Here is a 23,457-nt window from a genome sequence, read left to right as displayed (position 1 = left end):
GCATATTCAACACATCACAGAACAATCGCACACAGTGAGTGAGGTTGTGTTACCTTGTGGTCCCCCATGCAGACATTGGGCCCAATGTTATCATAGACTATAGACTTCTCTTCATTTTCAGGCTGCAGAGACACAAAATCAAACGTGGTGCGATCTAAATGTTGGGGTCGCACTTACACAGGACAATCACTACATGTTAGTGTCGTGGTATTGAATGAACTGGAGCAGCTTCATTAAACACAATTAGGAGGATCATGTAGCTGGTTTCAAAATAAAAGTCAGCTGGAAAAGTGAAATAGGCAACGTCTGGACAAAACAGTTTCAACAGTAAATTTCAACTGAGGAGCTTCTCTCCTACACATTAGGAAACCAGAACTAAGCTTACACCCGCCATCTAAGTTCCACGTGTGCTGGAAAAAAGGACAAAGAAAAACCTCCCTTAGAAGATGCGTGACTACAGTCCTCTGTTTCTGAAGTGCAGACAGATAAAGGAAGATTCCTCCTTCATCAGTTATTAGAAATTTGTAAAAGTTTATCAGGTCCTACAGGGGCTGTTTTACGCAATCGACACGTGATTAAAAATGTTGTGTTTGTTTAGGTGCCAGAAAAATCTTAATAATATCAGCACTGCTGTTGTTCACTAACAGAGAGACACTTAGTCATTCAGCTTGAGAAATGCTGAAAATATTAGGGAGTGATGTGATGTTAAAAAGCCCACATTAGAATATGAATAATGCAGAGTCTGTTGGAAAAGGGACGCAATTCTGCTGTGATCCGATCAGTCGCTTTGGAGCTGGTTTTGGTTGCATGGAGGTAAATGGATCTGTTTTTGTTTTTTTAATTTACCAGCATTGGGTGGACAGAATAGAAAGCCTTGGCTAATTAAGATATGCTGCCTCCTCCAGAACCCCCAAAATATTAGAGGTGGCCCCCAGAAGGCGAGTAGGCAGGCTACCCAATGAGTTCTCCAATTGAATGGGACGTAATGAAGATAAATTTTAAATAAATGCTCGATATAACTACTAAGTAAATTAGGGGATGTTAAATAGTTTATGCTTAGTTCAGGCACAGCTATTAGTAAAATTAAGCTAATTTACAGGCACAAAAATGAATCACAGCAGGCAAAGAAAACGAAGAAAAAAACCTAATTGTAGCCCGACGTCCTTTTTCGACGTCGGACTTCTTCCTTCTGATTATAGTTACCCCGATTCTCAGAGAGCAGCGGCACTGAGCTGTGGCTGAACGCACCTCGAGCTTTGAGTTTTAACTTTAAGCTCGCGTGAAGAAAAATGAAAAGCAGGAGCAATTTACAAAGTGGACATTTGCCTCACGGCCTAATACACTCTCAGTGTAATCTAAGTGCTTATCTGAGAGAACCGTGTTTCAATATCACTGCCTGCACACAAAGAAGCCACTCGCACATAAATCCGCAGACTGGAGTATAAATCACACTTGTCTGGTTGAACTAAAGACTTTTTAAACAGCCACCAGCCCCCACTTACACACACACAGAGGTTGGTGTGTGCCACCGGTTGTGATGTGGAGAGCGGCACTGACACTTTAGAAGAAAGAGACAGAGAGCCGGAGAATGAACCATAAAGCCAAATCCAAATTAACTTCAGACCAATCCTGCAGCGGAGCCGGGTCAGCACGCCGTGTGCCTACACCTCACTACCTTTCCTAGCGGGCCACGCGCTGCCTCCTCTCTATTTGTCTGGCAGCCGGCTCCTGTGCCGCTGCCTCCTGCAGCCTGAGACACATTCATCAAACACACACTTGATAATTTACAAAGGCAGCATAAAATTGTGGATTTTCGGGCTGCATAATCTTTAGACAGATAAACAAATTACCCGGGGCCCTCCGGCAGAGAGGGAGCGCTCGCTCGGCTAAACATTCATTACCGCCGCTCCCGGAGCCGGTGCTGTGCCGCACAGCCAGCGGGCAACCTTTGGCGTGTTAGGGCTCGGCAAGCAGAAAATAACATGATGGCAAGTTAACCGACCGTGCCATGATAGATGACGCCGCACGCCGGGCTGTTTACGGGCCCATGTCTCAACAATCTGTAATGCTCGGAGCCAGAGAGTGTGCGCTCAGTGAATCATCAGCCAATCTGTGAACACACTAACTGTTCCACTCTGTCCCTGCATTACAAACAATTAACCGGTGCTTGAGGGGAAGAAAAGCAAACAGCGAACCAGCTGTTTGTGCGCGTGGATCCCCTCTTATATAATTCTGACACTTTAAGTGGGTAAAAACAAACCGCATGCTACCATATTTTAAGCCTCTGCAGTCTCTGTAATTTACAATCTATGGTAACACAGCGATGGGAGCGGGGTCCTTGTGATGCTTCAGTCAGTAAAGAATAAAGCTCAGGAAGGAATTTTCTCATTTGTTGTGGACAAAAGAAGAAAAGAAGCCAAACTTCCTGAGTAACCCCCCCACTGTGGACTGGTACTGTACAATACACTGCTGCATCTCTTTCACACACATTAACAGATGAAAGCCCGTGTGTTCCAGCGCTCAAAAGGGTCAGGCCTCTAAAGACAAAGCTGGGTTTTATTGGCTGAGATTCCAGAGGTGGCAGATTGGCTGGCGTTAATAATGGGATGGATCTGAAGCCGAACAGGGACTGGCAGGCTTCAGCTCTGCGAGTAAAAAGACAGATCTGCCGCTCAATGAGGAAGACGGGACCCACTGGAACTCCAGTGTTTGGATATATATACTGTCTGGGTGGACCCATGGCTTATCATTGCTAATTAATATTTACAGACACCTCATCCTTCCATCTGTGAAGTGCCAAAGGAGAGGAGGGGCATGCAGATCAAGGATGATGGAGTTGTAGGAGCAGAGTGAGGCATTAATAAAGACACTTGCTCTTTAGCTGAGGGGAGAGTGGTGAGGTTTGAGTAGAAATAGAGGCTCACCTTTAGCAACATGTCTCTGGCAGAGGGAGACATCAGGATTCGGTCACACCAGGCGGGGCATCTGGTATTCATGTACTGCTTCCCCTGACTGCTGTCTTCACTGTACGGATAACTGAAGAAACACACAAGCAGAATGATCTGTAAAAACGGCAAACATTCATTTATGCATATTTATAAGGTGTTTTTGATAACTGTGCCACTTTGGCATTCAAGCAACACATGCATATATTGTTTAGCATTAATGGTGCCTTGTTATGTGCACTTATGCTTGCTTCCCCTCATCACAGATGCTTCTAAACCTCACAGGTTGGATGGTCCCTCTCATCTGTAACCCGAGGTTAAATCATGCATTAGAAATGCAGTATTTTGATTGGTCTGACCACACTTTGGATGTCGTTTATATATTTTTTTACATCTTAAAGATAAAATGTCTCTAGACTGCTTTTTAAAAAAAATAGCATAACATGTATAAATTCATTGTTTTTTAAGCTTTTCTCATCTCCTGTTTCTCCCGTGCTCTATTAAAATGCATTAGTGGCATCAAATTAATAACAATAACACTTCTCCATCAAGACATGATGCGTTGCAACATTAGTTAAAACCAGGGAACATGAATGATTTGCCATCGTATTTTGCATTTGACTATATTTTATACAGGGTAACTGTGTCGTATTTTATTTTATAGAAAAGTGTTGCACAAAAAAAGCCAATAAGGAAAGCAATAAATATGATTCGTGTGAATCAACAGGGCTTGGAGGAGTAATAAATATGAGATGTTATCTCACAGACAGAGATCAAAATGTTTTCCCAAGAAAACAGGAGGTCCATTAGTATGACCAATCATCTGAGTAATCTCTTGAATCAACACACATGGATGGCTCAATCAAAGCAATCTTTCTCTGCCAACTGTAGGGCTCGTGTTTGTGTGTGTGTTTGAGCGAGAGAGAGGGGGAAATGAAAAGAAAGAATGAGCGTGGGGGAGATTCAGTTGCCCATATGTATAGCTACATCCCTACACGGTCATCAAAAACAGATTAGGTGCTGCAGCAAATGGCTAAGAGAGATTGTATCTTGGAACAGCAGGGAACAATCGCATGATTTAAGTGGCGGCAGGGCTCCGAATGGGTGGGGAGCCATTGAGCTGATACAGATTTACATTGTTGAGAATTCAATTTGCCCCTTCGGCTCATCAAACTGCTTCAGATTTACACACCACCAATCCAATTTGTTTGTCGGCGCTCATCAGGATGTAGCGCCGGGCGTACATACTGTAATACCAATCCAATTTGCTCCTTCAGTGCTATACGTGCTAACTGCATAATAGAAAATAGCCCTTCTCTGAGGATGGTGATACCCTAATGATAAAATAAACACACAGACACACACACACACCAGGCTTTCCATTCATCACACTTGCCAAGCTCTGATAGCTTAATTGGACTTTGTGCTGAGGCAGAAAACGTACCTGGTTGTGGTTTCTTTCAATGTTTGGTCATTCAAATCATCACGTGGGTTCATGCTTCTGCAGTTACAGCTGTTACCACCACTGACAGAGCTGCTAGCGTTACACCAGTTCCAATATAAATAATTTCGTTTCGACTTCACCTGATCCAAGCAGTGCATTTTGGATGGGACTACAAGTAGTGTTTTTGTTTCACTGTTATGAAAAAAGTAAATAAATAAAATATAATAATGCTGCCTGATTTTAAAGTTGCATTTGTCAAGCTGTGGTAAAACTGTCAAGAGCGCAACACAAACCAGAAATGGAGACCATCTGCCTTCAAAGTAAAAGCTGCACCTTTTTAATTAGTTACATTTTCACTTTTAATATATAAGCTTCAAGTTTGTGTTGGACTTTTTAAAGTTTCATTAGTACTCAGTGGTTACTCAGCAACTATTTGCAGACATGTGGGCATCTTGCATGCAAACCACTGAAATCTGCTAGCGATCAAAGCAATCACAAGAAGGCTTTTGGTGCAGCGCTCTCTTTGCAGCCGTTCTCACTCATCAACACCCAGTAACCTCCTGCAACCCCTTGCCAACCGGCTGGGGGATACACTCTAGTGACCGGAGGTTGGCAGTAGGTCGCCAACAAGTCTCTGTATGTGACCGAGGCCTAATGAAAAAGAAACTCGAAGGGGCAAAGTAAATGAGAGCGAGTGAACACGAATCAGATAGCTCATTAATTTAAGCTACACAGGTATTGCAATGTATTGTAAAAACATTGCAATGTAGTGCAAAGTACTGGATAACTGCTGCATTGAGATACCTCTATTATCATGGACATCATGTTGCAACACTGTTGTATTATTGGTTATTCATTAACACCCTTCCACCCATTGGGAAAAAATAGAATTCATCCAGGAAACTCCAGGAATATCATAACAAAATGCGCAGTTTTAGAAAGGAGAAATAAAAACAGTGACTATGGTGTTACACAGAAGTGTGTAAAAGGGACTGATCAGGACCTTAATGTCTGTACGAAACTTAGTAAACATGCATTTTCACAATTTATGTCTGCATCAAAAGTGTGGCCCAACCGACCACTACTACCATCCTGAATGAGGTGCTGTTGCAGACCATTACATTTTAAATAACAATGACACGTGACAGAAATTCTTCAAACATAAAAAACTGGATCATAATATTAGTCATGATATGAGGATGAAGAAAGCTTGAAAACATATTGTGCTGATATAAACAGTGAAATTATCCAAATATAGAGTTTTTAGATCAAGCTGGAGGATGCTAATGATCGAGTATGTGAAAGTTGCTCCCTCCTCTTGTTGACTGTCTGGTTCAGCTATCTGTATTATTTTCCCTGTATAGTTTTTAATGGATTGTGTTTGACTGTTTTTATAGTTTATTGCTAACTGTTTACCATATGCTATAGAATTCTTTATATAGTATTTCCAACTGACTTGATTGATTTATTGATAGCTACATTGTTCTGTTCATATTTAGTTTTGTTTCTTAACATCAGGCCAGTGAAAATACATGAAAAATGAGCGCTGTTAAGAAAGTTATTCATTAATTGGACTGCATTAGTTTTATTGGAGATTAGTCAGTGAAACATGTTTGGGGGGTTTGTTTCTCTATCATGACGGTTATATTGCAGTTATTAATTTGCCATGTGTGTCCATCATAAAATGAGGAAGGTGCACATTAACATTACACTATCCACTATAGACATGATGAAAAATGATGAAATAACATTGGTTATATTTTTTACTGTGATACATTTATTACTTTAATCAGCAGTTGTATACATTATCAGAAACAGAATACCAGCAATAGACTGTTTATATGATAAAAGTGTGTTTGGGTGTCTTTGTGTAGGAGGTTAATCTTGGGGCGTGAAGTGGGCTCATCTGACACGCACGCACACACACACACACACACACACACGCACACACACACACACACACACACACGCACGCACACACACACACACACACACACACACACACACACACACACACACACACACACACACGGAGCTCCCCACCAGGTGTACAAACAGACCTGCAGAGAGCTACTTAAAGAAGTTCCCAGCCTCCAATTAGCATTAATAGCCCTTAAACCATAGGGGAAATGCATAGGGGTTTTGGTATGCTAATCAAAGGGCTAAAGAAGTGATCCAGGGATAAAAGAGAGCATGAAGAATAGGATGAGTGAAACAGAGATAGACAGGGAGGCAGAAGAGAGGGGATAAAGACGGATCAGTCAGAAAGAGGCAAAGTGAGGGTGGAAAAGAGCAAAGTCTTCAAAGAGATTGGAGAGCTGCTCGACTTCAGGGTGGCCTGAATGCTGCAGCTTCATGAGGGACGGCTGCCGGCCTTAAACAGCCTGTGAACAATCAGCCTATCAGGGACTCTGTTATAGCTTTATTGACTAACAAGCTTGGGGTCACTTTAGTGTTAAAGAGATTGAGAGAAAATCAAGTTTTCCCCCTTACCTCCTTCAAACAATGAACTCCCTCTTGATAGCAAACTTCCTGAGCGCTTCAACAACAAAAACTATCATTCAGTTATTTCTGACGACAGCCAGACGTTGGAAAAACTAATTAAAAATACTCCACAGTGGCCATCAAAGGGCCATTCTCTGGCCTGGTGTGAGCAGGTATTGGGCTGTTCCCCTTTCCGTTTTACCACACCCTCCACTGGCTCCAATAGAGATAACAAGTCTTAATGCAACGGCAAACAGTCGAACGGCGCGCTGGGGCCGATGTGATTAATGTGTCCGATTAGTGAGCTCACAAAGTTATCGGGGAAGGTAAACGGTCCGAGAGGGTGTGTGGGCTGGAGGACGCCAACTCATATCCCACCTTTACTGGCCCCAGCAAGACTAACTGCTCTAATTAATGAACTAAACTGATAACAACAACTGGGAAGGGGGGGTACACTTTAAGGATTCCACACATTCGCACACTAAAGATTCAAAATGAACAGTGGCACTGCTTTACCAACTGTTCTTTGTGCTAATACTGTTAGACTACATATAAAATGGAAAACTGGAAAATTCATGAAGGACCTCGAGTCAGGTCAAAACTTTATTGAATGCACAATCAGCTGTTGACAGTCAGATAAAGTGGCTGACACAAACAGGATTTACTTGGCTTGGCTGCCCATCTAAACATCGGCCACTTGTGAATATTTCGAAACTCTTTTCAGAATTTTTCATCACTTCAAAGAGAACGACTTCATCTTTGATCAGTTAACTAATAAACATTCTCTAAATTCAAAGCTTCATAGTCTATGGAGCTCACATTCAGTATGCAATGACCACAGTTTGCTTGATACTGAAACAATAATAAATCGAATCAAAATAATAAATTGTGACAAAACTGAGTAATTCATTATCTTTAAACCTCTAAAAGTCCAAAAGCTATAAGGCTCACTAACTCTCCATGTTTTGGGTATATAGTGGGTTTACATGAAATGTAACAACAGTAAAATAAAAAAGATAACTTACATGACCTGATGTTGCAAGTACACTTTTTTCTAATACTGTTTTTAACAACTACTCTCTAACCATAAGTATAGTCAAAGCTCAAATGGCCTGTCTAAGATATGCACATACTATACTATGCACACTATCAAATGTAAACACTGTCACTGAAAAAGTGAGGAAGAAAAGGTCTTTGATAGCTTCACTGATAAAGGACTCTAAAGACCAATACTGATATCTGGTGATTTAAAAATCTGAAATATCTTTTTCAGTCACACCAAACTCAAACAGATTTCATTACCATTTGTTATGCATGAATGTGTATGAGTCATTATTAAGATAATATGACAATGCGGTTTAAAAATAATCTGCCTGACTCTGCTGCAGCTGGTTGTTGTTGTGTGTTGCTCCAAACACATCTTTAGGAATGCCACAAAAGTCACACAGCTCCCAACGGGTTTACTTTTTAATTCTCATTTACCTGCTATTATAAATGCCGACACCCATCGGCAAATGGCTAATATCAGCTGATTCATCGGTCAGGCCCTATTCTAAGACATCTTCTCTCACTTGTGTAAAGTTGAGGTAAGAACACAGTTTCCCTGCTCGTTAACACGCTCTCCTGTGTTGCTGACCACTTTACAGATGATGCATGTGCAAACGGTCGCATATCGAGACCCGCTAGCAGTCATCGAGAGCTCATTCATTCACGCTTGGGTTGGGGTTTAATGTTTGACTTTGCTGCTGGCACATTACTCACATGTGTTGTGGCTGGTGTCAGCTTGTTTGTCTTGCAACAGTAAATGCTGGAGAGGTGAACACCGGCCCTACCTACAGTGTCAATCAGCCTCTCCCAGCAGAGGGAGAGGCAGCAATGACACACATTACTGTATTATACAAGCAACTACACACACTTTATTTATACAACGCTGAACTGTTACATCTTTTTCAAACATTACGACAATAAACCAAACTCCAATTATCATTTTAAAAGAAAAATATTGTCTGTAAAATTGAGGTTGTAGGCAACTTTAACAACCGGTTTTGCCTGGAGCAGACACTCTGTAATTGTTCCCAGGCAAGACTTCCTTGTCTCATTTTCTTCTCTTCACATAAAAAGCTATTGCTCTTCATAATGACAAATAAGTGACAGGACAAACAGTGCACTATTCACTTACCCAGTATTTGATGAGGGCAATATAAATTTGAGAATACAGGTAGGGCAGGAAGTCAGAGATAAGAGTCATCGTATCAGCGACCTGAGGTCACGAACACTAAAGAGCTTTGCAGAATGCTGGTGTGGCCGCTGTCGAGCTGGGATTGGCTAAAAAAAGTCTGAAACTGCGGGCTTCGAACGACTCGCTGCCTCTACAGCTATGTTTGTTTGCCGTTGTCAGGGGAGGCCTGGCAAAACACAACACACACATACACACGCAGAAATTCAAAAAGATCAGCCAAACGCTATCAATAAAGCTGAATGTTTGCTTCGGTTTGTAGAGCTGGGAGGCTCGCAGGCACAACATTGGCATAGTGCAGTACAAACAGAGCGAAATGCCATCAGTAGCTCATGGCTCACAGCCTGCCGGGGCTCGGCTATGACACGTTGTGCCTTTAGCTGTTCTAAATGAAGACAAGAAGACACAGATGGCATCCATTTAATCCTCGCTGTGTAAGATTGTTTTTAACAAAGGCCTCTTCTCAGTGGCATCGTCTCAGACAAGAGGCAGCGATACATGACGGCGGACAATCTTCGGCTATTATCGCCACAGCGGCCCCTCATCGTTTGCGATGGCTCTCTAGTAGTTAGAATGATGGATGCGCTGCTGGTTGTAAAACAATGTTCGTGTTCAGCAGATCAGCGTGTAACGCCGGATCCTGTGGCAGGGCTCGGGCAACATGAGCAGCACACTTACGGCGGCTCGGGGGCAACGCTTTAACCAAACACTGGCGCTAAACTGCATGTGTGGTGCTCTTCACATGCGGTCACGTGGGACTGCTCCTCTATAGCATGGCTGTTCACAGAGCAGGGAACAACAAGACTCCTTCATATATGAAGCAAACAGAAGGGCTATAGGACTAATGCACAATTAAAATTCACATGCAGAGGGTGAGATCATTCGTGCAGGCTTTCAGGGAGCAGGGGTTTAGAGTGAAGAGAGCTGTCCACAGAACAAGGACGGTTACTGTATGCAGAAGAGCCATCTGTGTGTGAGCGCTTCCTATGAGCTCAAAACAAGTCTCCAGAAATTCTCCACTGCTCTGACAATTCACTCATGCTCTTATTAGCAGTTATTGAAGAGCTGGCAGGTAGCCATTTGTGTCACTTGACTAAAATCTTCTCTCATCCGAAGGGCAAAGCCATTCTGCCTGGCATCAGCTTTCCAACCACCTCCCAACCTTCCTCTTTCAGGACCATGTGAATGTTGTCGAGTTTCCCAGCAGGCAAGTCACTTTTTTGGCTTGTCCTCTCAGCCCTGCAGTTTTAGAAAATAAATGGTGACGTGCCAGGAGGGCTCCCAGAGTGCTTCCCAAACAGCACAAACGCAACCGTTTACAGGTTTCTGCCTCCTAACAGACATCACTTCCTGACCTCAAGGCCACGCTCTGCTCCTCTGCTGCTGTCAGTGTCTAGACTTGACAAACATAAGCACACAAGAGTGGAGCCATCATGTTCCCTGAAAGACCTTCACCCTGCTGTCTTTATACACACACTTAAACACAGGTCCAGTTGGACAGTGAGAAAGGATCAGTCTGCTCTTATATATATTTCTTGGGTTATTAGTCTTTTATTGATTCAGTTTATTAATGTGGCTATTTCTTCATAGCAATGGTAGCAGGATTATTCTAGCAATAGCAATGTCAGTTCACTACTGTGACCCAGTTTCACACAGCTTTTCTTTGGTTCCGTATAAAGTCAAAAAGAGCAAATATCGTTAATGTGTTCATTTCAGGCACTGTCGTGCGGTTCAAACCATATGTCCACAAGGGACAGCCAGGATGATAGCTTAAAAGGAGAGAAGGTAAAATGTTTTCTCAGAGACAGAACTTTACCGAGGAGGATGGACTAAAACCAAGTTTAAGAAAAGCAAGGATTATCGTGACATGTGAATCACGGAAAGCCTCTCTGGGAGAGTCCAAGAATAAAAATATGGTACAAAGTGCTGCATCAGGTTAAAATGTACCTGTTAAATATCAGAATTTGGTAAAACTGGTAATTTTGACTTCAAAATTACAGAAATAATTCTCATCTTTCAGGAACCAGTTGAATTTTCTCTCTAGCGCAAATCTCGTTTAAAGAGTGCTTGTAAAATGAACCTGCTGCCAGGTCATAAAAAAATTCAGTTAAAGGTTTTAATAATTTCATTGCAGCGCTAAACAGTTTCATTGTAGCAAGATAAGTATTGTCCTCCAAGATGAGAGACATTAACTAAATTTTAATGCTGTGTTTCCCTTCTAAGCATGAAGAGAATCCTGTAGGGTTTTAGCAGCTTTAACTACACATCACTGGCATCCAAGTGTCATCTACAGGAAAATATCTCCTCTTTGGCACCTTTCTCTTTCTTTACAAACACGTGGAGCAGCGGCTAGTTTTGTTTCTACTCCTGGCTTTTCCACATCTTTCCACCCATCAGCATCCACCCCATCTTCTTGCTCTGAAATCACTCATGATTTGTCCACTGATAGAGTTGTGCCGCTGGTCTGATGTCACTCAAAATCTCCCTCAAAGCCCATTCTAGGTAACCACGTTACAGGCAGAATACATCCTCCCTCTGCTCCCTCACCGTCCACTGCATTTCTTCCAGAAGCTGGGCTCCCGATTCAATTTTTGCATCGATCTCGTGCAAAAAGAACAGCAAAGAAATCAGATCAGAGGAGTACTAAAAGCTTTCCCTCCAAATCAATCAAAATACATGAATAAGTTACTGGTGCCTTAGTATGTTTTAGGGCATATTACCTTAGTTATGCCATTTCAAATATGAAATCAAAACTACCGTAATCTATAGCAAAACTTCACATTATTTTCATTACTGGCCATGCTGCAGCCAGTGCAAAGATAATGGCTTAATGGCTGGTTGCAAGTCTCATATATTATGCCTGATGGAAAAACTGTGTCTAAATAAATGAATGGTTTCTGATTAATAGACTCATCTTTTCTCTCTCAAATCACTGGATAGGAAAACTGCTAAGCATACATGCGTTCCTGTGTGTGACTGCGCGAGTTGTCCTGCAGTCTGTCGGTGCACAGCGGCCGACTGGCTCCAGGTCCAACTGTGGCAAGGCCCGGGCAAATTCCTCACCCGGGTGCCCGAGTACTTAGACGTGTCACGGCCAACTTTGATGGATGACTTCTTGAAGGTAAAGAGATATGCATTTTACTGCTCGAAGCCTCCGCAGCGTCGCAGAGGGGGAGTATTCACGTGTGCACACAGTCATCAACATTGTGCCACTTACAGTGTGCATCACGGCCTTTTGTTAGCCAATGCTTAGTTCACTCTTGACAGCATCTCTCATTTTGTGACAACTTCTTATCCGGCGCTGGACAGCGGACAGAATTAACTTGCAGATTAAATGTTTGTGACTAGTATTGATTTATAGATCTGAACCAAAGTGAGACGTGTGCGTGCATGCGTGTGTGTCGGTGAGGCTGTGTTCTGATGGCCTGCATTAAAAAGAGTAATAACCTCACAGATGGTGAGGGGCCGGTCCGGAGCAGGCTATGTGATGGAGAACAATCGTTGGGGCTTGATTGCTCAAGGAACACAAGGCAGACCTGACAGGGGGAGGGGTACCAGTATCTATCTATATAGATAGATAGATGTGAGTGTGTGGATGTGAAGGAGAAAACTGCTGGAGGGGGTTGTTTAAGTTTAACTAGGCCACTGCTACCCATTACATGACTGACAATGATGTGGTTTGTCGCACACACAGAGTAGATCAAATCAAATTTCATATGCTGCTCCTGGCTTTCATATATTTGATTCATCATCACCTCAAGTATGTGGAAATCATTTGTATTCGTTCACAGCAGCACATTCATTCCTCCCTGTGGAGAGATGATTCAGTATTATATGGATAGGTGCAAAAGTCAGCCAGTGTAAAAGGACAATAAATCCTACTGTCACTTATGCAAAGTGATGTAAATGGGGTCCCTGATTAAGACACAGAGTCATTTAAAAAACAGGGACTGGCAGAACCTTGACACACACACTCAGTCTCCAGCTCTCACTTTTATACATGTATGTGCGCGCATACACACACACACACACACGGTTCCATGTATCTCGAGACCTCTCTCTCTCTCTCACACACACACACACACACACACACACACACACACACACACACACACACACACACACACATGCTAAAATCCCCAGCCGCCCTGCGCCTGCCACCAGAGCAGTTTATCAAGTAATTATTGTTTGATTACAGCGTTTCATTATCTGCGCTGATTGAGTCACAACCGACGGCAAAGGTCAAGCGCCATTAACGCGCTGCTCCCGAAACATATTTCCGTGCCGTCCGCGTGTTTGCCCTCCCTCTCCTCTGAAAGGGCTAATTGCAAATGCATTTGTTTGAGGAAGAGGAGAGGAGAACACCCGCTCCAATCTCCCCCAAGTCCCAGTGAGACGGAATTATCAATGCTGTCCATAGTGTTCGTACAGCGACACACACACACACACACACACACACACACACACACACACACACACACACACACACACACACACACACGGACGTACCAGCAGAGACACATGGGAGCTTTTTGGAAACGTACGCAATCAGACTTAACAACTGATACCAATCAAACACACATCCAACAGCTTTCATTAAACCGTTTTGGACAATAAGCGCGTGATTGGCTACTTATAATTTTACATATTAATAACGAGTCTTTAAGGCGCATATCTGAGCAGCATAATCGTTGCATTTATCGAAATGTAAGAACTTAAACCTCAGGATTCGCTCTTTTAGCACTTTTCTTTTTTGCTTGTGAAGTTTGGAATTTTTTCAGATACACTGAAGGATAAATCGATACCTCTTTATTTTGATAATTTTTCTTTTAAATTACAAACAAACCAGGTAAAACCTCTAAGAGATTTTGTAGCACATTAGAAAAAGATATTTTGGGGGGTTCCACAGTCTAGTAAGCTTTTACTTCGTCTGTTTATTTATAACCAGTTCTTTGAGTCCTGATTTTTTTCAAGAAGCTTTGAATAATAATGAGATAAGAATTTTCTCACAAAGTGAAAGTTAGATCGAAATAACTTCCTCTGTGCTGCTGACGAACCAAGGGCTGTTTTCTTGTCAATTCTCAACAGGTCATTTTGACCCAGTTACAATTATAGTGGCATTTAATTTCAGTTTTTGGTTAGCGTCCAGGGTTTACCATACATTCACAAACTGTCAATGAGCTGGATAAAGAGCCACATAACCTGTGTGGCTCTACACGGGTAGATCTCTGTACTGTAAACATAAATGCATCAAACAAACCATTGTGTAATACATGTAATGGCTCCATACCTTGGCGGGAAACCGATCTCTTGTTCATGCAGACGTTCTTTGAACACTGACAGCTCTTTATCAAACTCTAAAAGCTGTGGAAAGCAAAACAAAAAGACAGAGGCGTCAATAAAACAACTACATATACCATTTCAGTTATTTTCTCACTGATGGGGTATTAATCAAAAAGCTGCTCTCAAAAATATATTCTTATCTCAAAAACTGACCAGATCAAAGTTTATATTAAAATATGGATCGAACAAACAGACACGTGATAAGACATCATGCATGTCTTTGGACTGACTTTAATTTGATTTCTGATAATGACTGAACCCTACTACTGTTGAAGGAAAGTATGGGGGTATCTTCCTGTTAAAAGGGAGTTTTTTCTCCCCACTTTTTCCAAGTGCTTGCTCATACAGGGTCATCTAATTGTGGGAGTTTTGACTTTACCTCTTTTCCTTATAAGAAAAAAGCACCTTGAGGTGGCTGTTGTGATTCTGTGCTATATAAATAAAACTGAACTGAACTGAATAAGCCAGAGGGGAGACGTGGACAAGGTAGCAGATCATATTCAAATCATATTAAAAATGCAACAAAGACTTTGTCAAATGCAAGATTTACATGATATACAATGTACAAAAAAGCAAGTCTCTCAAGAAAACCAACACAAGGTGATAAAGACGGAGAATGAGGCTCACATCTTTGGCCTTATTCAATGAAGTCCACATACCCCATGCTGGCAGGTATCGACAGCAGCTGACCAGTGTGTGTGTGTGTGTGTGTCACTAGCTCTTTCCTACAGGGGTGGGGGGGTATAACTTTCCACACTGACAGTGCATCCACACACTCTTCATCAATCATGTCTCCTCACCCAGCTGTACTCACTCACTAGAGTGTACACACACACTTCCCCCAATTTCCCCCCTTTCACAAAACCCATAAATCATTAGTGAAAAGTGCAATTAGCGGCTCCTTGTACACATTAATTATCTGCGAGATGAACAGGTAGCTAGGGCACCTGCATGACTGCCTTCCTGAGAGACTGACAGCGACGTTTCCCAGCAACACCCTCCCGGAGGACCGCTCGCAGGTCCCGCCCTTTCCTTTCAAACAGGAAGACGTGCAGACGGAGGCGAGTCGTGTTTGTTTAGTAGTAAATTAGGCTATTGTACACGTTTCAAACACCATGCTACAATGATGGCCCGATGAAGACATCACCCGCAATAGTATGAGTGTGACAGCTTAACATTAATGACATTACGTCGGTGTATTACATGCAGCAATATGTTGATGGCTACACGATGAAATATCCAAATATTACCCATGAGCACCACGTCATCGCTGTTATTTGGAAGGACGTCCTCGCAAAGTGGAGACGGTGTCATATCGGCGTTATGATATTAGAAGAAGGTAACTGCTGTTCTCCGTGTGCGCTGACATATTTATACATACGTGTATAACCGTCTAAGCGTTGTCTTCACATCAACGCTGAGTACGCACTTACACAAAAAATAAATAAATAAGCCCGTCGGTGTGTTCCTTCACGATGATGCTCTGCAGTGTTTGTGTGATTACGTGTCAGTGGTGTAGAACAGTGGCCATTACTTGAGGCAGAGGGGGCCTCGCAGACAGAGTCTCAGCGGTTCAGGAGGGCAGATGTGCTGCATTCATCAAACTCACACTGCCGGGGTCACAGGAGAGACTCACACACTGTGGATGAGGGATGGCAGAGCAGGGGATGCAACCCCACGCTCCACTGTACACAACCATCTCACCATCCAGCCACTGATGGCTTCTTTCAGTGCTGTTTTTTTCACATCTGACCAATACGGGGCTCTTCAGGCTGATCGAAAGCATTACTACTAATTGAGAGATTAAAAAAGATGTTGTAAAGATAAGTGAACCAATGTATATTTAGCATTACATTCTCATACTGGTGTAACAGAGAGCGTTGGAATACTCAATCACTGTTTTGAAGCCTCTGTATGAGTGTTATATAAGGTGGGTATAAGCCTCCAATGAATTTAGCACATCTTGTATCAGTCAACAGTTTTCCTCAGTCCCTCTGGTATTTGTTTCAGTGTCTTCCCTCAAAGTTTAGAGTAGAATAACTCTGTAGCGTTAAACTAGCGTTTAGACGCTAATATTTATTAGAATTGATCTCTATTGACAACATAGTTATATATATAGTGCCAAATAACAACAACAGTCACCTCAAGGTGCTTTATATTATAAGACAAACATCCAACAGAAAGAAAACCCAAATAATCAGACGACTGCGGGAAGGAAAAACTCCCTTTTAGCAGGAAGAAACCTTCTGCAGAACCAGGCTCAGGGAGGGGCAGCCATCTGCTGCGACCGGTTAGGGGTGAGGGTGTCTGTTTCCTGAATCCAAACTGGAAGCTGGTTCCAGGGAAGAGAAACTTGGAAGTTAAAGGCTCTCTCTGCCCTTTTACTGTCCTAAGCCCAACAAGTAAGTCAGCAGTCTGAGAGTGAAGTGCTCTATTGGGATGATACGTTATTATAAGGTTTTTAAGACAAGGCGGGGCCTGATTATTCAAGACCTTGTATGTGAACTGTGAATGTGTGACTGAAGAGGCACATTATTCAAAAGAAAAAAAAAGAAAATATGCACACAACATATATCCCATATTTTTTCCCTTTAAGGCTATTTTGCTTCCTCTGTTAAACATCTTGATGTATTTCAGAAAGTTTTGTGTATCGCTGTTATTGCAGGAAACATATAGTGACAGTATTGTGAGTTATAGTGCGAAGTATCTGTGCATTCACAGGTGTGATAATGTTTGAGGTAAAGCAGCTCAGACTGATAGAGTGTGACAGTTTAAATAACAGGGGATAAGCAACATATGGCTGTGTGTATTCAAGTAGTGTGTGTGTGTTCGTGTGCCTTAAGTGAATGTTGAGTAATTCACCCAGGTGAATGGAAAACCCTGCAGTCACAAATTTCACACTACATTTCATCCCGGGTCAATTAAGCAGAATGCTCTGGTGCTGTGTTAGGTCAGTGCTTTAAAAAAAGAAGCAGAAGAAGAAGAAGAAGAAAGCATCTGATATCAGTTCAAGGCCTCGTGACATTATAAAGCCAGCAGGAGTTTGTAAACCAGAAATGACCTTGTGGGAGTTGTGGAGGAGGTGGCGTGAGATGATGCCACTCTGGCAATGCTAAGGAGGGGGAAAAGATGAAGAAGTGTCCGGATAAAAACTACCTTGTCATGGGCTCAAATTTCTGACTGTGCTTGGATAATCGCCGCGCTCTTAAATCAGACTGGCGTTGATAGCTAAGAGGCAGGAAGCCAAGAGGGGTACAAAGAGGGCGAAAGGGCATCTTGGGCCTCCGAGTGTTCCTCTCAGCATGCTGCCCGCTCATCCACCAACTGTAATTGTGCTTTGATTTACGCATCGTCAAATATCCCCCGTGACAACACCTGCTGCTGTTAAAACTCATCAATAAATGTTGGGGTGAAAGGTCATTTAATTTGATTTTTACACCTCACACTTGGCTTTCATTGCAGGGGCTGTATTTTCCCCGCTTTTTTTATGGGATCTTCATTATTTTGTGCAGAAAACCGATAAACCGTCAGCGACGCCGGCCGGGGATGGCTGATTGGGAGCTGAGATGGGCCGACCAAGGCTGGATTTAACTTCACAATTATTCTGATAAAATAAAATAAAAAAATAAAAAACGTAAAAAAATTCAACGGCAGCTTGGGCCCACTGTCTCTTAGAGCCATATATTCTGATAAGCCTAAGTAAGCCGTCAATACTTTCCTAAAGCGTTCAGAAGAAAGGCGAGTTAAATTAAAAGAAATACTCATTGTAGCATCAATTTATATAAAGGTCAGATTTCATTTAGCATGGCTTCTGTATTGCCACTTAAGTGCTCTGACAGGTGAAATATGAAAGAACTTCGGGCTGAGGCAGCATTTGTTCTTTAGGGGGTTTTTTTTATGTCCCTCTCATGTTTAAAATGTCTCCGGGCTTTTGAGTAATGCTGAAGACTACGCTGCCAGCATGACAAGGAGAGGCACGCCAGACAGAAAGGTTCATCACTTGCTAAAGCTAGTACACAAACGCACCCTCCTCCCCTCTCCTGGTCCCCCCCCAATCTGCCGACACACGCTGATAAAGTTACAATAAAGAGATACTGAAACAAAATCAATGGGAGTGGAGGAGGGAGACTTGCCCTGTGTGTGTTTGTGCGTGTCTTCCAGGAAAGGCAGAAACTGCACGAGTGTGCACCATGGATGCTTGCACAGCCTCACAAACACACACACCACGCTCCTCCCATCTTTCCACCGGAGCAAGGCCCCATGGTGCCCCTTGACGCCATGAGCGCCCAGAAAATTTAATCTTCCCAAATACTCATCAGGGCTCTCCATCGTCCTGCCGTGACAGCGCCGGGGATAATTAATTATACAATTTCGATGGGAATATCGACTAAACAAACCTATTAATCATAGCAAAAGTCAATAGGCATGGACACATTCAATCATGTCCCGGCCAATGATTACTCCTCTCAAAATACAATAATTATTTTCAAGAGCTGCCTCGAATTAAATTTCTGTCAAGCTGGTACAAGTCTTGCAGTTGATGAAGGATGCAATGGATTTTTTTTCTTTCCCCCCCTTCCCCAGTGGAGGAGTGTAAGGAGGGACATTTATCCTTTTGGAAAGGTAGTTTGTTTTATAAGGATCATAACACGGTGTGTTTAACTAGACCATGACCATCAGATTATCTCTGATGCCCCCATTATGTCATCCATCTTGTCTGGCTTGGTGAGGAGGCAGAGAGAGAGGGAGGAAGGGAGAAGGAAATGAAGGTGAAGGGAGGGTGGGGTACCTCAGCCTCCCCACAGCTACTGTTTCGCAGTTAGGGGACATTTCTGCTGGTCAGATTCAATCATGCTTTACTGGACAGCATGCAATCAGACATCCACATCGACTTTCCTTACTGAAGACTCGCAGTCTTCTACATTTTACCTTATAAGCAAGAATGTTTATTTTCTAGTTTCTGGATTATTTGGCTACCTTAATATGCATTTACAGTAAAAACGCTTAAAATAAGTCCATAATAGGATATACTGTATCTCAGCAGTTGAAGAAGAAAGAAGAAAAACAGAAGGACACGTGTTTTGGAGGCACTGAGCTTGCTTGAAGCCAAACAAATGTCACATAAAAGATAATGCTGAACTCAGTAAATTTTGGAAGTTAAGGAAAGTAACTGAAAATACTTTTTTTCCCCACAATTCCAATTCCAAAATATGCCAGCTTACTTTGAACCATCTGTTTGGCTGCGTTAGGCCACTCTAAACAATTGAAAATATTCAGTGGCTTCATTTAATTTATTGACACGCAAACACGGCTAATGGAAAATCAAGTGGGCGCTTTTTTTCAGCTCAGTGAGATGCACGTCACGTGACTTATAAACGCACAGAGCAGGAAAATCAACATTATCATGCGGCATATGAATAAACCCCGGACGGCCCAAGAAAATCAATATAATTACATGGATTTAAAAATATATATATTTCTCAATGTGACAAGAGACATGTGCAAAATCATACAACTTCACTTAAAAAGGCATGAATTGAATTAGCAGTAATAACGAGCTCACATTAAACCACACTGTCCTTGTGATACAAACCCAGTGCAAGTTCATAAATGATAACGCTGATTTATTACCCAAAACTTTAACTTAACAAGGTTAATAAACTCTGCCGCTTCACTGCCAATTCTGCTGTGTGTGTGTGTGTGTTTGTCATTCATGTTTTTTAACAAGGTCCAACTTTGAACTACTTAATGTAATATACAACCATATAAAAGTGGAAGTGCGTTCCTCTGCTGTTTTTCTTCTGCAGACGCTGAACACGTCTCGTCTGCACTGAGTGCTGCTTAAAAGTTATTCCCTACATTTGGCCTCTTGACTGGGGAAAAAGAGTGTTTGTTTGTTAGGTATGTGAGGGCATCTGCACCACTCAGGTCAGCAGCTGCAACCTAATTATTTTAACCTTTCTGTGCTACTGTGCAGACATGAGGAGTCATTTTGAACTTGTTCTTTTGCTTTGTTGATTTCACAGTCAGTCAGTGGCGGTCATTACACAGTGAAAAAAGAATGTATATGACAGTTGATCAAGGAAATTAAACTCGTAATAGATAAGATGAGAGGTGAGAAAGTAGATGATTATATAAAAGTTAAAGGAGTGACTTACTGAGGTCCCATTGTCTTCCCGGAATACTTCCTGGTTGACATAATTAAAAAGCTTCTTTTCAATTTGAAGAATAACCTGAATCAGTGGAAAGAGAGAAATTGCACTCTGATTAATAGCAGTACTAATGTGAACTTCACTCAGTAATTAGAGAACTAATGAACAGCATTGAGCTGCAGCAGCAGACAGCACTGTTATCTCTACACGTGTCTCATCGAGGCTTTACACTGACCTTGGCACCTCGGGGTCAGGTGTATCAAAGCAGAAAATAAGCAGTATTTGAAGTTTCATTACACAGGTCAAAACCTACAATTTTTTACATTAAATATGGTATTCGAATATTGTCATTTACTTACTAACAAAAGGGTTAGACCTATATTAATACCTTAATATCAGTAGGATAAAAGCAATGAAGTTTGACACACTGACCAACAGTGAGCAGTCTCACAGTCTTGACCTTTAAAACAGCAAACACTGTAATGTGTTGGCTATGATTACATTTAATCCTTAACTTATACCTGCTTCCAACGGTAGACTGTATATAAATGATGGACACGGTGACATCTCCTGAACTGAATATTTAGGCCCTTAACAACTTGGTGTTTTAGAACTGGATCACGAGGTAGGCTCGCCCTAAACCATAACCTGCTATGAAATAATGAACATCATGTCATACCAGTAAGACTTTAAACTAAAGAATGAGACCATAAACTCATCAGGACAGTGTCTACGTAGTTCATCGACAGAGTTTCATACAATCTGACTTTGTGCAAACAGAGGTGTCGCCCCCTGTGGGTGGAAGGATTGGACCAGCCTACATTGGGTTAGTCCAGGGGTGGGCAATCTCAGTCCACGAGGGCCGATGTCCCTGCAGGTTTTAGATCTCACCTTGGGTCAACACTCCTGAATCACATGATTAGTTCGTTACCAGGCCTCTGGAGAACTTCAGGACATGTTGAGGAGCTAATTTAGCCATTTAAATCAGCTGTGTTGGCTCGAGGACACATCTAAAACCTGCAGGGACACCGGCCCTCGTGGACTGAGATTGCCCACCCCTGGGTTAGTCAGTGAATACACAGTCCCACAAAAGGACTGTATTTGTTTTTTTGTTTGGGGTTTTTTTTTTTGTAAGCGTTGATGAAATGATGCTTCAAAGCAGAAGAACTCACCTTTCGGTCATTATCAGTTTCTTGAAATACTAGCTTGTGAATTTCATTGTTGTCGGTTCTGATTGTCTGCATGGTGGCATCAGAGCAGAGTTTCTGGACATAAGAAAGCAACAGGATAGAGGATTATTGGAATGTTTATTCATTTGATGTCACTAACATGCAAACCATCTATGATATAATTTCTAGTTTACAGTTACTGGCACGTTAATATACAGCATACACTAGTTTCTCAGTATACCTCAACACCATTCGTTAAACACTGTGGTGTATTTGAATGACTTATAAAGAGCCAACCCACAAACAGCCACCTCACTGTCCCCTCTCTTTATCTGGGTCTATGTACTGACCCCATGGACTGTGTGCATGGTTAAATTCTTCTTTGTGGACTCTCTTAACAATTAGTTAAACATTCGGCCATCTGTGTTTGAAGACAGTTGAATGAGGAAATCCCTTAGCCAGTGGTTCCCATACCACACAGCAGAGAGCCAGTGACCTGATTCAAATTCAAAGCACAGATCTGATAATCGGGTCAAGCCAATATAGCGAGCAGAAAAAGGCCCTTTAGACCGAAATGTCACAAATCAGTCCTGCTTCGGCCATGAAGAAATGGCACACCAGATTAGAACAAACACCATACCCTGAGAGAAAGTGGAACAACTCCTCGAACCCCCCTTCCACCGCCTCAGCCCCATTCCTTCATGCTTACCCCCACTCCCCCAAAAGCAACTTTCTAAAGCCCTAACAAATCGCTCCATCTTTCACTCATTTAGGCCTTCCAAATGCAGGGTCAATATGGTCCCCTGGCAGCCAAATGCTAATGCGCTTAAGTGTGCTTAAGCAGCTTTGTGCAATGAATAGGCCAAAGAAGGAGCTAGTGAGAAGGGCAAGAGATACTTTCCCTGTCAAAAAGTCATTGTAGCCACAGCTAGCAAAGACAATTGAAGAAGGTCATTTGGGGGTGTTTGATTACTGCTAAATGTAACAGTACTGTAATATAATACATAACTGATTTTAAAAAAAAAAATAATTTTAAGATATCATCAGCAAAAACTCTTAGAAATCTTCAAGAAGATTGTGAGATGTGGTGAATTTTGCATTTTTTTTTAAATTAGGGCTATTAAAAGCACCCTAACGTTTTTTGGGTTTCTACAAACATCGGACTCCAGTAATTCTTCCAAGTGGGTGCCCTTCTGTCGCCTTGCTTTGCAAATCCAAAAATCAGTCAAGCAGAAATCCCTGGCCACTTCACAGTTACAACTGAAGCCAGAAGCTTACACTGCTCGCTGGCACAATAAGCATCAATATTTAAAGGACAGAAATAGCCACTCCATTCATGTTCAAATGATTTCAATAATCCGTTAAGCGATACTTGAATCGCCGGCACAGTTAAATGTATGTAGATATGGACAGACAGAAGATGATACATATAGGTTTCAGCTAGGAGAAGAACAGAATGATGTAATTCTCAGTGAGATAACTGAGGTTTTGTATTCTTGTAGGTCTATATTGTGTGCCAAGAGTGTCACTGCTGGGAGGGTTCAATTAGAAAAAAAAGACAATTAGCTAATGCTTTTTCTGGTGGGAAAAAATGTCTTTTCCCAGAATGATTACACTTTAGCTACCTGAAGAAAGGAAACCACTTTAACTTAAAGCAAACAAATGATTCCAGATGCAGACTCTG

The 23,457-nt window shown here is 42.1% G+C and overlaps 1 protein-coding gene across 3 annotated transcripts in view; it reads right to left on the bottom strand.

Moving 5' to 3' along the window:
* inpp5a (inositol polyphosphate-5-phosphatase A) overlaps positions 1 to 23,457 on the bottom strand; it is a 157,197-nt gene that overhangs the window by 1,790 nt on the left and 131,950 nt on the right. For 2 of the 3 annotated variants that reach the window (XM_080868670.1, XM_080868672.1), the window contains exons 10-14: positions 21,777 to 21,869; positions 20,611 to 20,685; positions 14,400 to 14,473; positions 2,925 to 3,036; positions 54 to 122 (exon numbers count right to left, since the gene is read on the bottom strand). In XM_080868670.1, the coding sequence (XP_080724796.1) occupies positions 54 to 122; positions 2,925 to 3,036; positions 14,400 to 14,473; positions 20,611 to 20,685; positions 21,777 to 21,869 (423 nt within the window). The remainder of the gene's footprint in view (positions 1 to 53; positions 123 to 2,924; positions 3,037 to 14,399; positions 14,474 to 20,610; positions 20,686 to 21,776; positions 21,870 to 23,457) is intronic. The other variant, XM_080868671.1, reaches the window with a different exon arrangement.

This window comes from Rhamphochromis sp. 'chilingali' (assembly GCF_963969265.1).
Source record: "Rhamphochromis sp. 'chilingali' genome assembly, chromosome: 20".
Taxonomy (NCBI): Eukaryota; Metazoa; Chordata; class Actinopteri; order Cichliformes; family Cichlidae; genus Rhamphochromis; species Rhamphochromis sp. 'chilingali'.
Note: the sequence above shows the minus strand (reverse complement) of the source record. Positions and strands in the feature narration are given on the sequence as shown.